Source organism: Xyrauchen texanus, chromosome 23 (genome assembly GCF_025860055.1).
Source record: "Xyrauchen texanus isolate HMW12.3.18 chromosome 23, RBS_HiC_50CHRs, whole genome shotgun sequence".
Taxonomy (NCBI): Eukaryota; Metazoa; Chordata; class Actinopteri; order Cypriniformes; family Catostomidae; genus Xyrauchen; species Xyrauchen texanus.
Window position 1 is genome coordinate 36,694,283 of NC_068298.1, and position 18,799 is coordinate 36,713,081.

The 18,799-nt window shown below is 38.9% G+C and overlaps 1 protein-coding gene across 5 annotated transcripts in view; it reads left to right on the forward strand.

Annotated features, from left to right (window-relative positions):
• The first annotated feature begins 4,981 nt into the window (after positions 1-4,981).
• LOC127617108 (bromodomain-containing protein 8-like) overlaps positions 4,982-18,799 on the forward strand; it is a 39,960-nt gene continuing 26,142 nt past the window's right edge. For all 5 annotated transcript variants that reach the window (XM_052088997.1, XM_052088998.1, XM_052088999.1 and 2 more), the window contains exons 1-4: positions 4,982-5,030; positions 5,416-5,512; positions 9,805-9,874; positions 10,006-10,055. In XM_052088997.1, coding sequence (XP_051944957.1) covers positions 5,012-5,030; positions 5,416-5,512; positions 9,805-9,874; positions 10,006-10,055 — 236 coding nt within the window. In that variant the 5' untranslated portion in view covers positions 4,982-5,011. The remainder of the gene's footprint in view (positions 5,031-5,415; positions 5,513-9,804; positions 9,875-10,005; positions 10,056-18,799) is intronic.

The window sequence follows — 18,799 nt, forward strand, 5'->3', positions numbered from 1 at the left end:
TAACAGTCTGATTCAGTTCAGTAACACAAACTGTGAGAGGACAGCTATTCAGGGACCACATTAATGAGTCATAGATTGGCTAGTTATAATATGCAGGATTGTTTTGTACTTTTGCTTTCTGTGATTGGCATTTAAATCTAATTTGGTAGGTGTCCTGAAAAAATTTACAACTTTGCAGAATTTGCAATGGACTTTTATGAAGTCACTTCATTTATAACATCATGACCATAAACTTCCACTGCATACACCATAACAATAGGAAGATAAGGGTTACTAATGTTTATGATATATATACATATTTGGTTACAATGTGTATATACAGTATACGTGCATATTTTTGTGTGTGTGTAATAATACAGTATATACATATATATATATTATTACTAAGCCACTAAGCAGACATGGTGGTGTCTTTTGTGGTCTCTCACAAAATTACCATTTTCAAGTTGCTGTTTTCAAAATTAGCATTTCACTAAGAAACTTTGCGTTCACTCACAAAAACATTTGACATTCTCTCGCCAATGGTTTTGTGTTCTCTCGTGAAATATGTGTTTTCAAATTTTGCGATTTCAAAATTAGCGTTCCCCTGAAAATTAGCATTCGCACACAAAACGTTTCATTTCCCCCTGAGAAACTTTGTGTACTCTCACTAAAACACTTTGTGTACTAGCGCAAAAAGTTTTGTTTTCTCACAATGTGTTTTCAGATTTTAGCTCTATCAAAATTAGCATTCCTCTGAGGAACTCTGAGTTCACTCACAAAACTTCTGAAAAACTTTACAAAAAAACAACAATTTGAATTTTCACAAAATTTGCGTTTTCAACTTTAGCTTTACAAATTTAGCGTTCGTCTGAGAAACTTTGTGTTTGCATGCAAAACTTTTGGGTTTCCCTGAGAAACTTTGCCTTCTCTCATGAAAACATTTTGTATCCTCTCGCAAATAGTTTTGTATTCTTTCACAAACTGTATTTTCAAATTTAGCATTTTCAAAATTACCGTTACCTTGAGAAACTCTGCGTTCACACGCAAAACATTTGCGTTACCCAGAGAAACTTTACCTTCTCTCTCAAAAAACGTTTCGTGTTCTCTCGCAAAAGAGTTTTGCATTCTCACGAAATTACTGTTTTCAAAATGAGCATTCCCCTGAGAAACTTTTCATTTGCTCGCAAAACTTTAGTATTCCTCTGAGAAACTTATTTAGTAAAACTTGTGTTCTTACGTGAGAATTATGCTCCCACATATGCATTCCCACACTTGAATGCTCTGTGGGCTATTGCAATTACAAGAGATATGTCAATGTGCACCAAAGCATTACATTCTAATTATGCCCTTGCATTTAATGTAATTTTAACTGTGAGGTCTTCTGTCATTTTTACACTTTCATAAATTGAGGATGATGCTTTGTGCATACCTATTATACTTGTCTTAGGGCTACACTCACTGCACTCACTTTTTCTTTCTTGCTCGAATAGTGCTGGAATGCACATTAGAGAGGTAGTAGCAGAAGTCTCTAGTGAAAACGCACATTTTGCGAGAGAGAACGCAAAGATTTTCAGGGGAATGCAAATGTTGTACTTGTTTCTAAGAGGAACGCAAAAGTTTTGTGAGAGAACACTAAGCATAAATGAATGTATTTTTCCTCCCTATCATTACTTTCCCATCACCATATCCCCTTTGGGATTCAATAAATATGTCATTGCATAAGCAGTTGTTTTTAAATAAAAATATTGTGACGTCATTTGGGGCCAGCTTATCTTGACATGTAAATAATTCCACATTTATATTTTCAGTAATGTTTGATCTTAACTGTTAGTGTTACAATTCTGCGTGCATGTGTTTATTTGTGTGGTTTTGCCCAGCCTCTTATTTACTCATGGTCAATAAACCCCCTCTGTTTTTATGGCCTACCTGCTGTTCTGGTGCGTAATCTGCCTCATGTGTATCATTAAACTGTGTTAGGGGTATTTCTAAAAGTGAGGTATTATGGACCTACATATGATTCAACACGACTGCATTGAAGTTGTCTTGCAGTACATTTGTGACATGCAGTGATATACTTGTTGTTTTAGGCTTAGAATGAGGATTTTGGTTGGGGCTATAAGTATTTCCTGCTAAGATGTGCTTCCAGTGTTTCTAATACCTTTTGATGGTACATCCTGATAGATACTTCCTTCTGACAAGATGCCCATGATGCCATGTTGAAGGTAGCTCAGTCTGTGAAAGAAGTAGAAATAATCATGACAGCGACTGGAAGACTGTCCTGAGGGTGATCAAATTTTAGGACATTGGATGATGAATTTGATCTACTATGCAGTTTTAAATGTAAATATTCTGCCAAGTCAATGCCTATATCCCTTATTAAGTCAAATAGCTATGCGACCATTAGTTTAGCCAGTAAAAATGATCTCGCCTCAATTGGTCTCCTGAATAGAATTTGGACCCCTACTAACAGGTGTCTAAAGTTGGATGATGTTTTGCATAATAACAGTGTCTGTGGCACAAAATCCGTAAACATGTATAATTCATCAAACTGACTAATTTGTTTACGATAAAATAATTTAACAAGTTTCAAGGGAGGGATCTTGTGTCAGCCATCTCTATGTCATCATATACAATGGCCCCTAAACACATTTGGACACTTAAAGGACATGAATGACATTGCATTAGATAAGACATTTTTTTTCTCTCTCAGAAATAACTTGCCAGGCCATTGATGCAGTTACTTTGAACTCATCTGGTCCCAAGGGTGATTTTTCGTGGACGTTCACACAGGTGTCTTAGAAGAGTAAGTTTCACTGAGACAGCCAGAAAATGTCCAGATTTGTTTGTCTTCATTTGAACATTATATCTATTTAATTTCAAACCAAACAAACTTATTTTTGTTCGGTATTTTGCTTGAAAGTGTGCTTGTGCTATATTACTTTAAATGCCACTTCTTTTGACATTTTGTTCTATTTCAAAGTGATCATGCATTTGTGTAGAGTAAGCGTCCAAATCCTTTCTGAGGCCCCTGTAAGCTGCAGTGCAACGTCGCCACCTCGTGTTTTTTTGGAGACTCATTGCACACGCGTCAAATCGGTAAACACAAGTCCTGATGTAATGGACAGCATGAGTCTGGAAACGAGTGCCGATAAATATATTTTATATAAATCAATATTTTTATTTCTTGAAAAGTTTCATGAACACAAACACATTGATTTTATGCATGATTAATAACGAATTGCATTTATAATATCACTCTGCATGTAAAATGCATAGCATATTCAATAATAAAAAAATAAAAATACACATCATATCGAAACACCTGCTCAGTATAATCACTAATAAACAAGTTTACCATATTTCATTATTACGAGATCATTCAGGGACTTTCTTATATATTTTTTTTTTTGCATTTTCTTAAAAGTTTTTTTTTTTTTAGCATTTTTAAAGGGATAGTTCACCCAAAAATGTTAATTCTCTCATCATTTACTAACCCTCATGCATCCCAGATGTGTAAGACTTTCTTTATTCTGCAGAACATAAAAAAATATTTTTAGAATAATATTTCAGATCTGTATGTCCATAAAATGCAAGTGAATGGTGACCAAAACATTGAAGCTCCACAAAGCACACAAATTCAGCATAAAAGTACTCCAGATGACTCCGGTGGTTTAATCCACATCTCCATGTCATAGGTTTGGGTGAGAAGCAGATAAATATTTAAGTCCTTTTTTCTATTAATCTCCACTATCAAACAACCCTGCTAAGCGCTCTTCTCTCTAAGAGATCTTTTGTTTTTTTCCGATTCACATTCTTTGGGCATATCCCCACCTACTGAGCAGGGAGGCGAATGTATAGTAAAAAAGGACTTAAATATTGATCTGTTACTCACCCACACACATAATAGTGCATATTGATTGCTTTTTACTTTCTTTATTTTCTTTTTGGAGCTTCAAAGTTCTGGTCACCATTCACTTTCATTGTGAGGACCTACAGAGCTGAAATATTCTTCTGGAAATCTTAATTTGTGTTCTGGTGAAGAAAGAAAGACACACATCTGGGATGTCATGAGGGTGAGTAAATGATGACAGCATTTTCATTTTTGGCTGAACTATCCCTTTAAGGTATCAAGATATTGAAACAGCTCCGTTTAAAAATAAATGCAGTTGGGTTGCTGTGTTTTTGAAAATGTAAATTTATGAGTGAATCATTTTAACAAAATCATCAAATAATCGAGAAAATAATCCACAATTGTAAGACCAAATTTTTTTGACAGACACAGCAGATGTTTTTTGTTTTAATTGTATGTATCTTTCCAGAAGATCTGCACCAAATTGTAAAAAAAAAAAAAAAAAAAAAAGAAAAGATTCTACATGCCTATTGCACATTTAGTATGTTTAAAAACAACATTAAATACTCTAGCTCGCTGTTCCAACTCATCCTTCAGACCCAAATGTCAGTTTTCTACATCAGACTCAGCAAACCATCATTAGTAAAACAACCATACCAATAAATTACTTTGACATTAGTTTGATTAGGGAAAATGGACGTGTATCCCGTTGACATTTTCTAATTTTACTGAAATGTTAACCGTGTCAATCAAATAAGACACAAAAAAACTTTTGGGTAACACCGCTAATGTCTGCGCTGGGGAGCGGGATCAATGCCCGCATCCTCTAACTTTTCCCCATCATCAACACTTTCATTTTCAAGAATAGTAAAAGTCACTCCACAAACTGATAAAAAGCACATAATTCTCTAAATAACTAGAGATGCTAGACACGTGAGAGGTGATATAATACATGAGTTTGTATAATAATTGAAGGATGTGGGCATCAATCCCGCGACCTCAAGAATACTAATCGAACAGTCTACCAAGTGAGCTAATACCCCGTATTAGAGTGTGCTGGGGTCTGCGGTAAATCACTGTTACGCCTCGTTGCGTTGCCGCTTTCAAACAGGTGTTGCGTTATAATAGTACCGGCGGAAGTGAGGAGAACAAGCGTGGCCTGATTTCACAGTAGCGAAAATGTCGACAGGGGTGGGAAGTAAGTGTTATTTGATCTCTTAAACAAATTAACAACACAGTCTCGAATTAAAGCACATATTAAACTGCAGTCTGCATTATTTAATCTGATGTTAATAGAGAAGCTGGAGCTTTTAATAACGCCGGGACGAGTAGATTATCCGTTGTGCTAACTGACATCAATATAACAAAGGCGATGTGTGTTTACATTATCAGTGGACCGTTCTATCCCTATTTGGGTTAGAAATGTGCACATTTTGTGTGATTTAGATTACATACGGTGTCTTTTCTGTATACTAATTTTGTTCATGCTGTAAAGTCACACTAAACTGGCCAGTCTTTCATTTCAAGAGCAGTGAATTAACTGCATCGAGTTAAGATCATATAATGTGTGTTTGTAATCGCAGAACACAAGATGCTGTCTCTGGGCCCGACAGAACCCTGGTCCATCCGGGAGAAACTCTGTCTCGCCTCCTCCGTGATGAGAAGTGGAGATCAGAACTGGTACGAAAAAATAATGAATGACTGCCTTTAAATATCGATATACATTGATTGTTGTTTATCTGAATACAGGGTTGTGACAGTATGTTTATGATATTTTAGTTTTGATGACTGGAGGATGCGATCAGTGATCCCGCTATTTCACGCTTGCTAATCGAGCGCGCTCAAGTGGTTTAATAATGAATACAATTTTAATAATTCAGAGTAATGTTTTTTTTTTCATTTACACTATAAATATATTTTCCATTATTATTAATTTCATTTATAATAATTCTAAATATTCGTTTTAGTAATAAATTAATTGCTCAGTTATTCATTTGCATTCCAGGACAGTTGAAGTCAGAAGTTTACATAAACCTTAGCCAAATACATTTATACTCAATTCCTGATATTTAATCGTAGAAACCATTCCCTGTCTTAGATCAGTTAGTATCACTGCTTTATTTTAAGAATGTGAAATGTCAGAATAATACTATGAATGAATAAATTATTTCAACTTTTATTTCTTTCATCACATTCCCAGTGGGGCAGAAGTTTACATACACTTTGTTAGTATTTGCTAGCATTGCCTTTAAATTGTTTAACTTGAGTGAAACATTTTGGGTAGAGTTCCACAAGCTTCTCGCAATAAGTTGCTGGAATTTTGGCCCATTTCTCCAGACAGAACTGGTGCAACTGAGTCAGGATGTGTAGGCCTCCCTGCTCGCACATGCTTTTTCAGTTCTTCCCACAAATTGTCTATCGAATTGAGGTCAGGGCTTTGTGATAGCTACATCAATACCTTGACTTTGTTGTCCTTAAGCCATATTGTCACAACTTTGGAGGTATACTTGGGGTCATTGTCCATTTGGAAGACCCATTTGCGACAAGCTTTAAAGGGCACCTATTATGGCATTTAAAATGTTCCTAATATTGTTTTGGGAGTCCCCAACAACAGTTTTACATGCATGCAATGACAAAAAAACACTTTTGTTGTCTTATAATATGCATTTATGTTTACCTGATTTGCTCACCGACTCCCAAATGATTCGTTTAACGACTCATTTTTCCAAACCCCTCCTTTGCGTGACGCTAATCTGCAGTGATTGGTCAGATGACCCAGTCAGTTGTGATTGGTATACTCTGTGCAGAGATTGCCGTATTGCTAGCAACTCGAGTCAGTTGATGTGCCAACACAGGCATGGTCCTGTCCAGGAACTGGCGGTTGCTTGCCCATTGCACACAGCGCCCCAGCTTGATTTGGTGGCATCTGTTGTAACCACACAACACACATGGACACTTGCTGTAGGAGGACTCCAGCCCGCAGAAATGCAAGGTCTGTCCAAGGGCCAAGGGAAGAGATGGCTGCAGGCTGGTGTGATTGCCACACGATGTGTGCCGCAGCACAATGCATACCTCGGGACTCGAGTCTGAATCCAGTGCTGTATCGGTCTCGTATGCATCAACCCGAGAGGCGTGACCGCCGCTGAGGATGCCATATGCCTCAGGAGCCTTTGAAAATATTGCAGTGGGACCACCGCTTTACACCTGGACAAGTTCTGGCAGTTCAGCATCGACTGCGCGTGCTTGTGAGGCGCGTTAACATTGTAACAGAGTCTAACTCCATGCTGAGAAAAGAGATGCTCTGAACCGGGGAGAGCTTGCTCTTTTCCCAGTTGACCCGAAGCCCTAAACGGCTGATGCACGGATGGAAGTCAAAAAGTGCTTCTGCGTCAGCATTTTGAGTCTGTGCAAGGCCTGGTCCAGGTTTGGCCACAACCCACCGCCCTTCTTCAGAACGATGAAGTAAGGGCTGTAAATCCCTTTCTTCTCCTTGGCTGGAGGGACAGGCTCTATCGCGGCCTTCTGCAGAAGGACCGCGATCTCTGCATGTAGGATAGCAGTGTTCTCGCCCTTAATTTATGTGAAGTGAATGCCGTGGAACCAGGGCGGTCACCTGCCGAATTGAATCGCATTGCCGAGTCCGATGGTTCTGACCAACCAGCGCGACGGGTTGGCAAGTGAAAGCCACGCGTGCAAACTCCTGTGGGGGGGGCTCTACGCCGGGGCCGAGAGCTTGGTTCAGGCTGGGGCGGAGCCGCTTGGACTTGTGTCGCCGCAGCAGGGTGCCCTCGGCGAACAGACGGGGTGCGCACTCTTGAACTGCGAGGCTGGATGGCCTCGGTCTGTTGCTTCACTGCAGAGAACTGCTGGGCGAAGTCCTCGACGGTGTCGCCAAAAGGCCAACATAGGAGATGGGCGAGTTTAGGAAACATGCCCTGTCCGTGTCCCTCATCTCAAATTGGTTCAGCCACAGTTTGTACTCATGGACCACGAGAGTGGACCTGAGTGCGCACGCTGTGACTTTGGTCGCATGGAGGGTGAGGTCGGTTACCGAGTGCAGTTCTTGTAGCACATCGGGATCAGAAATACCCTCGTGCAGCTCTTTTAGTGCCTTGGCCTGATGAACCTGTAAGAGGGCCGTGGCATGCAGGGTGGAGGTGGCATGACCGGCAGTGTTGTAGGCTTTGGTTGCCAGAGATGATGATGTCCTACAGGCTCGAGAAGGGAGTGCCGGGCGACTCCACCAGGTGCCAGCGCTCAGTGGGCACAGTTTACAGAATATATTTAGAATAAATGACTGCAATAAGGAGAGGGACATTGTTTCACTAATCATTTTTTTGCACAAGGCAATACATTTTTGAATTCTTTTGGTGTTATTGGAATACATAACATCTTCACACTAAACTGAAAAGGCTGTTGCTGCTATTTTGTTAATTTTACAGGAAAAAACACAGCATAAATATTGAAAACACTGCAAAAAATTATTGACAAAATACAAAAATACAGCAACTTAACTGAAATTATTACAAAAAAGGTCTTGAACTTTGAAATAATAATAGTTATTTTGTTTGTCCTATTCACTTGCAGTGCCTTGTCAAATGTTTGCAAATAAGTGCATTTTAATTAGTTAATGCCTAATTTGCATATCAATGTGGTGATTGTGATGACGTTATTAGACACAAATTGATGTCTGTGTGCACGTGCCTGGTGTATATCCTAAATACACAACATTAAATAATAGTGTTGTAGTCAAGATCAGCTCATCCAAGTCCAGTCCAAGACCAGAGTAGGTTGAGTTTGAGTCAAGACAGAGAGGTCTTAGTCGAGACCGAGTCCAGTAAAGGCTTAGTCTAAGAAAAGAGTTTTATTATGAATGTATTAAATGTATAGTTTAAAGAACTATTGACTCTATAGTTGCATATATCATATAAACCTAATTTATTATTTACTTAAGCTTATGTTTGTTAAACAATATTACCAGTTGAGAATACAAATTTTAATAAATGACATATCCTAGATTAAGTGAACAAATAGGTATTACACTTACGACATGTCAGTATTAACAGAATGTCAGTGAAAAACTCAAATTAAAGTTTGAAAGTGCCTATGTGGCAATGGCAACACAAATGACCAGCGTTTGCATACTATTATATTCTGTTCAAGTCAGGTAAACATGTCTGTTTACAAAATACTATACTGTCAGTTACTGTACTATAACTAAAATGGGCAACAAAAAAAAAAAGAAATCAGTAATGTATTAAATATGACTGTTTACGCAGAAAGTGAAAATAAACATTTACATTCAATTTGTTAACAATTTCCTCAATTGCACTAATATATTCCATTCATTGTTAGCATAAATTGTCTTTTGTTTTCTTCGAATATCTCACATTTCATCACACCATCATGCTCTTCACTGACACTTTTGCTGACTTGTTATCAAGCACACTGACTTTTGAAAACATGACGCCACAATGGTGAGGCAGACATTTTTTTTATTATATAAATTATTTTTACGTAATTATATAAATTATTTTCACTTTTTTTTTTTTTTTTTTTAATGATGATGATCATAGTTTTAAATATGTAATAATGATTTGTATTTTCATAATGTAGTTTCATAGTTTAATATTGAAAGTCTTGAGTCCGGGACAAGGCTAAAACCTATAAAATCTATATAAAATGTATTTGAAAGTACCAACAATAAATGAAGAAAGCCTGGTAAATTTTTTCCAAGTCTTCCTGTTTTAGTGTGACCATCATATAACAAAAAATACATTTGTTTCAAGTAAAAATCAACCCCTGGGATATTACCCAAAATTGAAGAAACACCAATATACTGTATGCAATTCTAACTTTTTGAATTTACAGGATAAAATGTGAAGCAATACTAATAATCTTTGTTTATCTTATTAATAAAAGTTAAGTGTAGTCTCTAAATGCGCATCAAATGTTTATTGTATTTTTCTCAGGGTGTCTGTTAGCAGGGCCATCAAACCCTTTTCAGAGCTCGGACGGCCCCCAGACTGGTTTTCCCAGAAGGTAATGCATATAGCAGCGATCCTTTGTGAATGGATCACATATCAGTGTTAATATCAGTGAATTATCTTCTAATAATGCTAAGTGATTTTGTGTTGTATTGTGTCGATCTGACCTCTCTGTGATGTCTCCAGCATTGTGCCTCCCAGTATTCTGAGCTGCTGGAAACCACAGAGGCCCCAAAGTAAGTCTTTGTCTATCTTTCTCAAATTAACTGAGCATCTGTACGGAATCTTGTTATTGTTATCACAAAGTCAAAAAGAAGCAAATTTGCAAATCCTTAAATCATCTGTCTGCTGATAAAAAAATATGTATACACTACTATTCAAAAGTTTAGGGTCACTTAGTCTTCTTTATTTTTTTCACATTTTAGAATAATAGTAAAGTCATCACTACTATGGAATAATAGAAATTGAAATATGGGAAGTATGTTGTGACAAAAATATCCAAAATGAATCAAAAGTGTGTTATATTGTTGCGTCTTCAAAGTGGCCACACTTTGCCTAGATTTTGCAGATATGTACTCTTGACCTTTTCTTGAGGTATCACCCTGAGATTCTTTTTAAACTGTATTGGAGTTAAATTAGTATGTTGCAACAATTATAATTTTTGTCTACAAAACTAATTAAAAAAATTTAAGCATACACCTTCAGATCATAAGGTTTTTAAGATCATGAGAAACATTTCAGGAAAGTGACCATAAACTTTCGAACTGTACTGTATATTTAGTTCTGCGCAGGGTGTGAACTTATTTTTTTGCCCACCAGCCACAGTGGTGGGTGAATGCCCAAATTTATCAGCCACTTTAATATTTTACCAGCCATATATATATTTATATATGTAACGAGGCAGCCAAGGAGTAAAGCTCTAAATGCAGCTTTATTAAACTGAAAAACAAACAAGTTAACTTGGAGCAATAGGAAAAGCAAAACACTGGGAACCAAGCACAGAACATGAAAGCTAAACATGCAAGAACTGACACAGGAAACAGGGAAACCAAGGGCTTAAATACACAAGGGAACAAACAAGGGAACAAGGAACACCTGGGGAAACAATCAGGGAATGAGAAATAATCAGGGAGAACCAATCAAGGAATAAAACAGGAAACAGGAAATATACAAGAATTTCAACATAAAAGTACAAAAACAAAAGACAACAGGGAATATGACAGAGCCCCCACTTTAAGGAGCAGATTCCAGACATTCCAAAAAAATAGTCCATGGAGTGAAGTGGAAAACATGAGGCTCGGGGGGGCACAAGGGGCAAACAGGCAGTCCAAGGGGGCACAAGGGGCAAGGAGAGAAAGGAACATGGCGAGGTCAGGGAGCAGATCAGGCGGGCGGCCAGGGGACCAGAACAGATCAGGTGGGCGGCCAGGAGACGAAGGGGACCAGAGGCGACCAGGCGGGCGGCCAGGAGACCAAGGGGACAGGAGCAGATCAGGCGAGTAGCCAGGAGACCATGGGGACCAGAGCAGATCCGGGAGATTGCCAGGAGACCAGGGCAGATCCAGGGGACAGCCAGGAGACCAGGGGGACCAGAGCAGACCAGACAGATGGCCAGGAGACCAAGGGGACCAGAGCTGATCAGGCAGACAGCGAGGAGACCAAGGGGACCAGAGAAGATCAGGCGGATGACCTTGAGACCAAGGGGACCAGAGCAGATCAGGCAGATGGCCAGGAGACCAAGGGGACCAGAGCTGATCAGGCGGATGGCCAGGAGACCAAGGGGACCTTGGAGGTGGCCGTAGGACAGGGTCAGGGGGCCTGGGAGGCAGCCAAAGGACAGGGACAGGGTCAGGGGGTCTGGGAGGCCGCCACAGGACAGGGACTGGATCAGGGGTCCTGGGAGGTGGCCATAGGACAGGGACGGGTTCAGGGGGCCTGGGAGGTGACCACAGGACAGGGACTGGATCAGGAGGCCTGGGAGGCTGCCGTAGGACAGGGTCAGCAGGCCTGGGAGGCGGCCACAGGAGGGGTACTGGGTCAGGAGGCCTGAGAGCTGGCCACAGGACGGGGACTGGGTCAGGAGGCCTGGGAGGAAGCCATAAGACAAGGACTGGGTCAGGGGGCCTGGGAGGCGACCATAGGACAGGGACTGGGTCAGGGGGCCTGGGAGGTGACCACAGGACAGGGACTGGGTCAGGAGGCCTGAGAGGCGGCCACAGGACGGGGACTGGGTCAGGAGGCCTGGAAGGAAGCCATAAGACAAGGACTGGGTCAGGGGGCCTGGGAGGCGACCACAGGACAGGGACTGGGTCAGGGGGCCTGGGAGGTGGCCACATGACAGGGACTGGGTCAGGGGGCCTGGGAGGCAGCCACAGGACAGGGACTGGGTCAGGAGGCCTGGGAGGCGGCCACATGACAGGGACTGGGTCAGGGGGCCTGGGAGGCGGCCACAGGACAGGGACTGTGTCAGGGGGCCTTGGAGGTGGCCACAGGACAGGGACTGGGTCATGAAACTTGGAAGGCTCTGGGGGCAGAGCCGTGGAAGACTCTGGGGGCGGAGCCTGGGGAGCAGAAGCCTTCTTTTTCTTGGGAGGCGGCCGTAGGACAGGGTCAGCAGGCCTGGGAGGCGGCCACAGGAGGGGTACTGGGTCAGGAGGCCCAGGTACTGGGTCAGGAGGCCTGAGAGCTGGCCACAGGACGGAGGATTGTCGAAGTTGGCAACGCTGGCTCTTGGACGGATGAGACTTCCAGCTCGTTGGCCGTGGCAGGCGTTGGCTCAATGGCCGTGGCAGGCGTGGGCGTTGGCTCTTTGGCCGTGGCAGGCGTGAGTGTTGGCTTGTTAAGAGGATTCTCAGAGGCGAACATCTCTAAAATTGTACTCTTCCCACGTGTAGTTAGCGGTCTCCGGTAATTCCCTCCATTCATTGGCAAGGAGGCCGATCTGGTATAGGGACTTTAAGTGGCCTTCAGCAAAACCAGTGCATCTGGTTATGGTGCTGAACAGATGAGAGTATTCAGTGATAGGCAGGTTCGCTCTGCTCAACCGGATAAAGACCGCTGCTAGATCCATCTTTTGGTCAGTTCTTCTGTGACGAGGCAGGCAAGGAATAATGATGTAAACGCAGCTTTATTAAACTGAAAAACAAACCAGTTAACTCGGAGCAAAAGGAAAAGCAAAACACTGGGAACCAAGCACAGAACATGAAAGCTAAACATGCAAGAACTGACACAGGAAACAGGGAAACCAAGGGCTTAAATACACAAGGGAACGAGGAACACAATGGGGAAACAATCAGGGAATGAGAAATAATAAGGGAGAACCAATCAAGGAATAAAACTACAAAGGACTACAAAACTAACAGGAAACAGGAACTAAACAAGAATTTCAACATAAAAGTACAAAAACAAAAGACAACAGGGAATATGACAATATACAGTGCATTCAGAAAGATTTTTTTTTTCATTTTGTTACGTTGCAGCCTTATGCTAAATTGCTTTAAATTATTTTTGTTTTCACATCAATCAACACTCCATTCCCCAAGATGACAAAGAAAAAACTTAAGCAAATTTATTAAAAATAAAAAAATGAAATATCACATTGACATAAATATTCAGACCCTTTGCAATGACACTTCAAATTTAGCTTGGGTGCATCCCATTTCTCTGGATCATCTTTGAGATGTTTCTACACTTTGATTGGAGTCCACCTGTAGCAAATTCCATTGATTGGACATGATCTGGAAAGGCACACACCTGTCTATATAAGGTCTCGCAGCTGAAAATACATATCAGAGGACAGTTTACACACACATGCACGCTAAATTGTCCTGTGGGAGAGAGAGGAAAAGATAAAGGTCAGGAGAATGGCGTGGGGAGATATTTCGGATGGCGACAATAATCAAGAGATGGATTATCAGCAAGTAAGATACACCAAAAGGAAAGCAGCATGGGTGATGGGTCTGACTGTGAGCAAACAATTAACAAATTGAGAAATATAAGAAATGAAACCAGTAAGGAGATGGTAGAAAGAGAAATCAAAGTGATTGTTACTTTTGCTAAACAATCAGAACAACAAAAGCATCCTGTTAAATTATCAAAAACAATTGAGAAAGAGATAGGAATAGTGAAAGCTGTATCCTGTCTCGGTAACGGAAGAATAATGATCAAATGCAAGGATGAGAAACAGAAACAAAAGATTCTTAAATTGAAAACACTTGCAGGAGAAAAGATAGTATGCACAGAAATAGGCAATAAAACTAGTGAGGTCATTTCAGGAGTACCTCTTATTGTAAGCATGGATGACATCAAAGAAAGTTTGGATGGTGGCACAGTCATTTCTGCTAGAAGATTGCAGACTTGGAGAGACAATCTAAGGTGTGACAGCATGAGCGTGTTGATCCAATTTGAAGGAAAAACCCTACCAACAAAAGGATTTATAAGCTTTTCAGTTTGAAAGTATATGCCCCCTCCTTTGAGATGTTTTTAATGCCAATGCATATGACACACTGCAAACACCTTTAAAGGGAAAATGCGCTGTGCAAAATGCGGAGGAGAACAAGAGTATGGCAAGTGTGAGGAAGGAACAGAGATTAAATGTTGTAAATGTGGGGGAGACCATAGCGCTGCCTATGCAAGATGCCCCATACAACAAGAAAATAATAGACAGTGCAAAATATTAAATATGCAGAAGCTACCCGTAAGATAAAAGGCAAAGCAAAACAAAGAGAATAAATGTGCAAGGAATCAATGTGGAATCTTCCATTCAGAATAATGTAAATCCTGAAAGAAATTGATTTTGTGGCATTTATTTGTGCAGTGGTAAATGGTACAGCACAAGTAGAAGGGAAGTCAGACAAGTTAAAGATAATTGTAGGATGTGCTAATAAATTCCTAAAGTTAACAGGAATTTCAGTCCATGAGATTTTAAATGTAAAAGAAGGAACTGTTGCTTTGGACATGACTCAGAGTAACAATACATAATTCTATAATGTCTTTCCTACTGTTATATTGGAATGCCAGGAGCTTAATAGCAAATGGGCAAGAATTTAAAAAACACATCACAGAAATGGGAAAAACACCAGACATTATTTGTATCCAAGAAACATGGTTAAATAGCTCCTTGGAATTTAAGATCAATAGATATGTAGTAGAGAGAAAAGACAGAGAAAATGGCAGAGGTGGAGGGTGTGCAACATTTATTAAAGAAAGCATAGCATATAAAAGAATATATAAAAATAATAATGTCGAATACATACATATAGAAATAATGGGAATGAATGAAGTAATTGGAATTATACATTTGTATAATCCATGTAAAGAAATAAGTAATACTTTTCTAAAAGAGGTGATGGGTGACACACAGGGCAAAATTATTATGTGGGGATTTTAATGCACATAATGGTTTATGGGGTAGTAAAAACACTGATAATAACGGTGAAATAATAGAAGAATTTATAGATTTGTGGTTTGTTTGAATGATGGGAAGCCAACAAGAATGGCTATAACAAGAGGTAGCACTTCATGCTTAGATCTCACTATAATGTCAGCAGCATTAGCTGGTAAATGTACTTGGACAGTGCATGAAGATAATATGGGCAGTGATCATTGTCCAGTAATATGTGAAATATTAATCAATGTGTAAGGTAGAGATTTAAACAGGCAAAATGGAAGGGATTTTATATGTTGTGTGAAGAAAATTTCAAGACTATGAAAATGGAAGGAAGTGTTGAGGAAAAATATAATAAAATATTAGAAGGAATTATATTTGCAGCAAAACAGTCTATTCCTTTAAAAGGAGATAATGGAAAGAAAAATAAAAGTGTACCATTGTGGTCAGATGAATTGCACAGTTGCAATTAGAGAAAGAAATATGGCATTTCGAAGTTTAAAAAGATTAATCAATCAAGATGCATTCATAGAGTATCAGAAGAAAAGGGCAATTGCAAGAAGGGTAATTAAAAATGCAAAAAGAAAAGAGTGGCAAGAGTTCTGCAGTACAATTGAGAGAGAGACTGAAATGCATGTGGTTTGGAGAATGATTAGGAAAATGAAAGGTATTAATAACTATAAGCAGATCCCTGTAATAGAAGAGAAAAGGAAAATGGCCATTACAAATAAGGAAAAAGCAGAAGTCTTAGCTACAACCTTTGCTAAAATCCACAGTACTGAAAACTTGGATGATACGTTTTTAAAAAGAAAAGAAATAAGCAAAATATATAAGAATGTCCATATGAAAAAACAAGCAGTAGATAGCAATATGGTTGAAGATTTTAATTATTTTGAGTTAAAAATAGCTATTAACAATTCAAAGAATACAACACCAGGGAGAGATATGATCAGTTACAGTATGTTAAAAAAAACTTACCAGAGATAGCCAGTAAAACATTATTGAATTTATATCTCATGTATGGAATGAAAGTACTTTACCTAAAGATTGGAAAGTGCAATAGTTAAACCTGGGAAAGATGCAACAAAAATTATAGTAAGAAGGTTGAATTACTTTTTGGAGAAAAATGAAATATTATCACCTGATCAGAGTGGTTTTAGGAAAAAGAGATCTACAATGGATGCTCTGATCTTATTTGAAAATGATGCAAAGAAAGCACTTCTAATGAAAGAATATCTTGTTGCAGTTTTCTTTGATATTGAAAAAGCATACGACACTTTATGGAAGGAAGGACTTTTAATTAAATTAAATAAACTTGGAATAGTGGGGAGAGTGTATAATTGGATATTAGATTTCCTATTTGAACGTACATTCCAGGTAAGAATAGGGGAAGAAATGTCAGCACCTTATGATATTATGAATGGGACTCCACGAGGAAGTGTCATTAGTCCAAATTTATTTAATTTATTGATTAATGATATATATGAAAAAGTTCATCCAAATATTGGAAAGGCATTATATGCTGATGATGGAGCAGTATGGAAAAGAGGTAGGAATTTAAGAAATGTAGTTAAAGGAATACAAGAAACAATAAGTGAAGTTGACGAATGGTCAATACATTGGGGATTAAAATTTTCAGTACCATTGACACAGTATATGATTTTTACAAAGAAAAAGCAAATGGAACAAATTATTCTGAAATTATATGATCAAACACTAGAAAGAGTGACTGAATTCAAGTATCTTGAATTAATCTTTGATGAGAAATTAACATGGAAGAGACATATTAAGAAAATTAAAAACAAATGTAAAGGTATAATAAATTGTATGTATTCAATAGCCAAGTATGAATGGGGAGCCAGCAAGAGTTCACTGTTACATGTATATCAAGCTTTAATACGTTCTTGTATAGACTATGGATGTGCAGTGTACGGGGCTGCATCTAAATCAGAGCTGAATAAATTGGATAATTTACAGTCTAGAGCACTTAGAATCTGTTGTGGAGCAATAAGATCTACCCCTTTAGATGCCATCAGGGTTGAAATGGGGGAGATGCCATTAGACTTAAGAAGGGGAAAACAAACTATTATGTATTAACTTGCAAGGAAGTGACAACAATCATCGCACATGCACAGTTTTAAAAGATTGCTGGGAATATAAAAATAATGGAGGAAATCGCTTTGGATGGAAGTATGAACAGTGGGTCAAGGATTGTTGTCTGGAGAATGAAGTCATCTGCCCTAATATGCCATTACATGGTGTTCCAGTATGGAACTTTCCTGAACCTATTGTTGAAATGAGATTATTAGAGGCCCGGGAAAAAGCAGAAGAAGGGTATAATGATAGTAATGAAATCAATGTGTTTATGAGAGAAAATGTTTACTTTTTTATGCATATGTTTACAGATGGATCTAAAGATCCATTTAATCAAAAAGTTGGTATAGGAGTATATATTCCGAGTTTTAAAACAAAAATAAGTCTTAGAATAACTGATAAATTGTCTCTATATTCCAGAGTTAATTGCTATAATAGTAGGGCTACAATGGATTGAACAGACTAAACCAATTAGGACTGTAATTTGTTCAGATTCGTCATCAGCTCTTTAAGAGTATAATGTCTACAAGAACTGACAGAGAAGATCTACTGATGGAAATACATTATTGTACAGATTGAAAGCAGAGGGTATAACAGTATACTTTTGTTGGATACCGGCACACATTGGGATAGCAGGGAATTAAATAGCTGATAAGTTAGCAAAAAAGCATTAAAGAAAAATTGGGTGGATATTAAAGTACCCCCGGGAGAAGTGAGGTAAAATCAGTGATTAAAAAGAAACTAGTACATTTATGGCAACAAAGATGGGAACAATAGCAGCACAGGGAGATGGTATTATAATATTGCAAAATCATTAGGAAAAGAAAACTTTTTTGGAAGGTATAGAAAGGAAGAAGTAATGATTTCTAGATTAAGACTGGGACACACAGGATTTAATTCAACACTTGTAATAATGGGGAAGCATGAAAATGTTATGTGTGATGAATGTGATGTTTTAGAAACTGTAGAGCTTGTATTTTTTAAATGTAATAAATATGATGTTCAACTCAGTAGTCATTTTAATAACATAAAGGATAGACCAGTAAATGTCACGGACCTCTTGGAAAAGGGTTTGAGAGATTCTCAGACATATAGGGCTGTTTTAACCTTTTTAAAGAATACAGGACTAGAGCACAGGATAATAATGTATGGGGATTGTGGTGCTTCTGCCCATCCTGGTGGTTGAGGAGCCCAGCGTTGAAGCTGGAGGAGCTGAACATGCTGCGCTAGCTGAAGCGTGGGCTCTGATCCTCTGGGGTGGGTGGGGTATTACATCCTCCTGTATGTATATGTGCATATATGTATATAGGGTAGTATATATGTGTGTGTGAATAATAATTAAAAAAAACAATAAAAATACAGATGCATCACCCATGTAAGCTATACAGTAGTTGGCTGTAATACTCCTAAAGAGTGAACGGCCATTAACAAGAAGAAGAAGAATACATATCAGAGCAAAAAACAAGCCATGAGATCAAAGGAACTGCCTGCAGAGCTCAG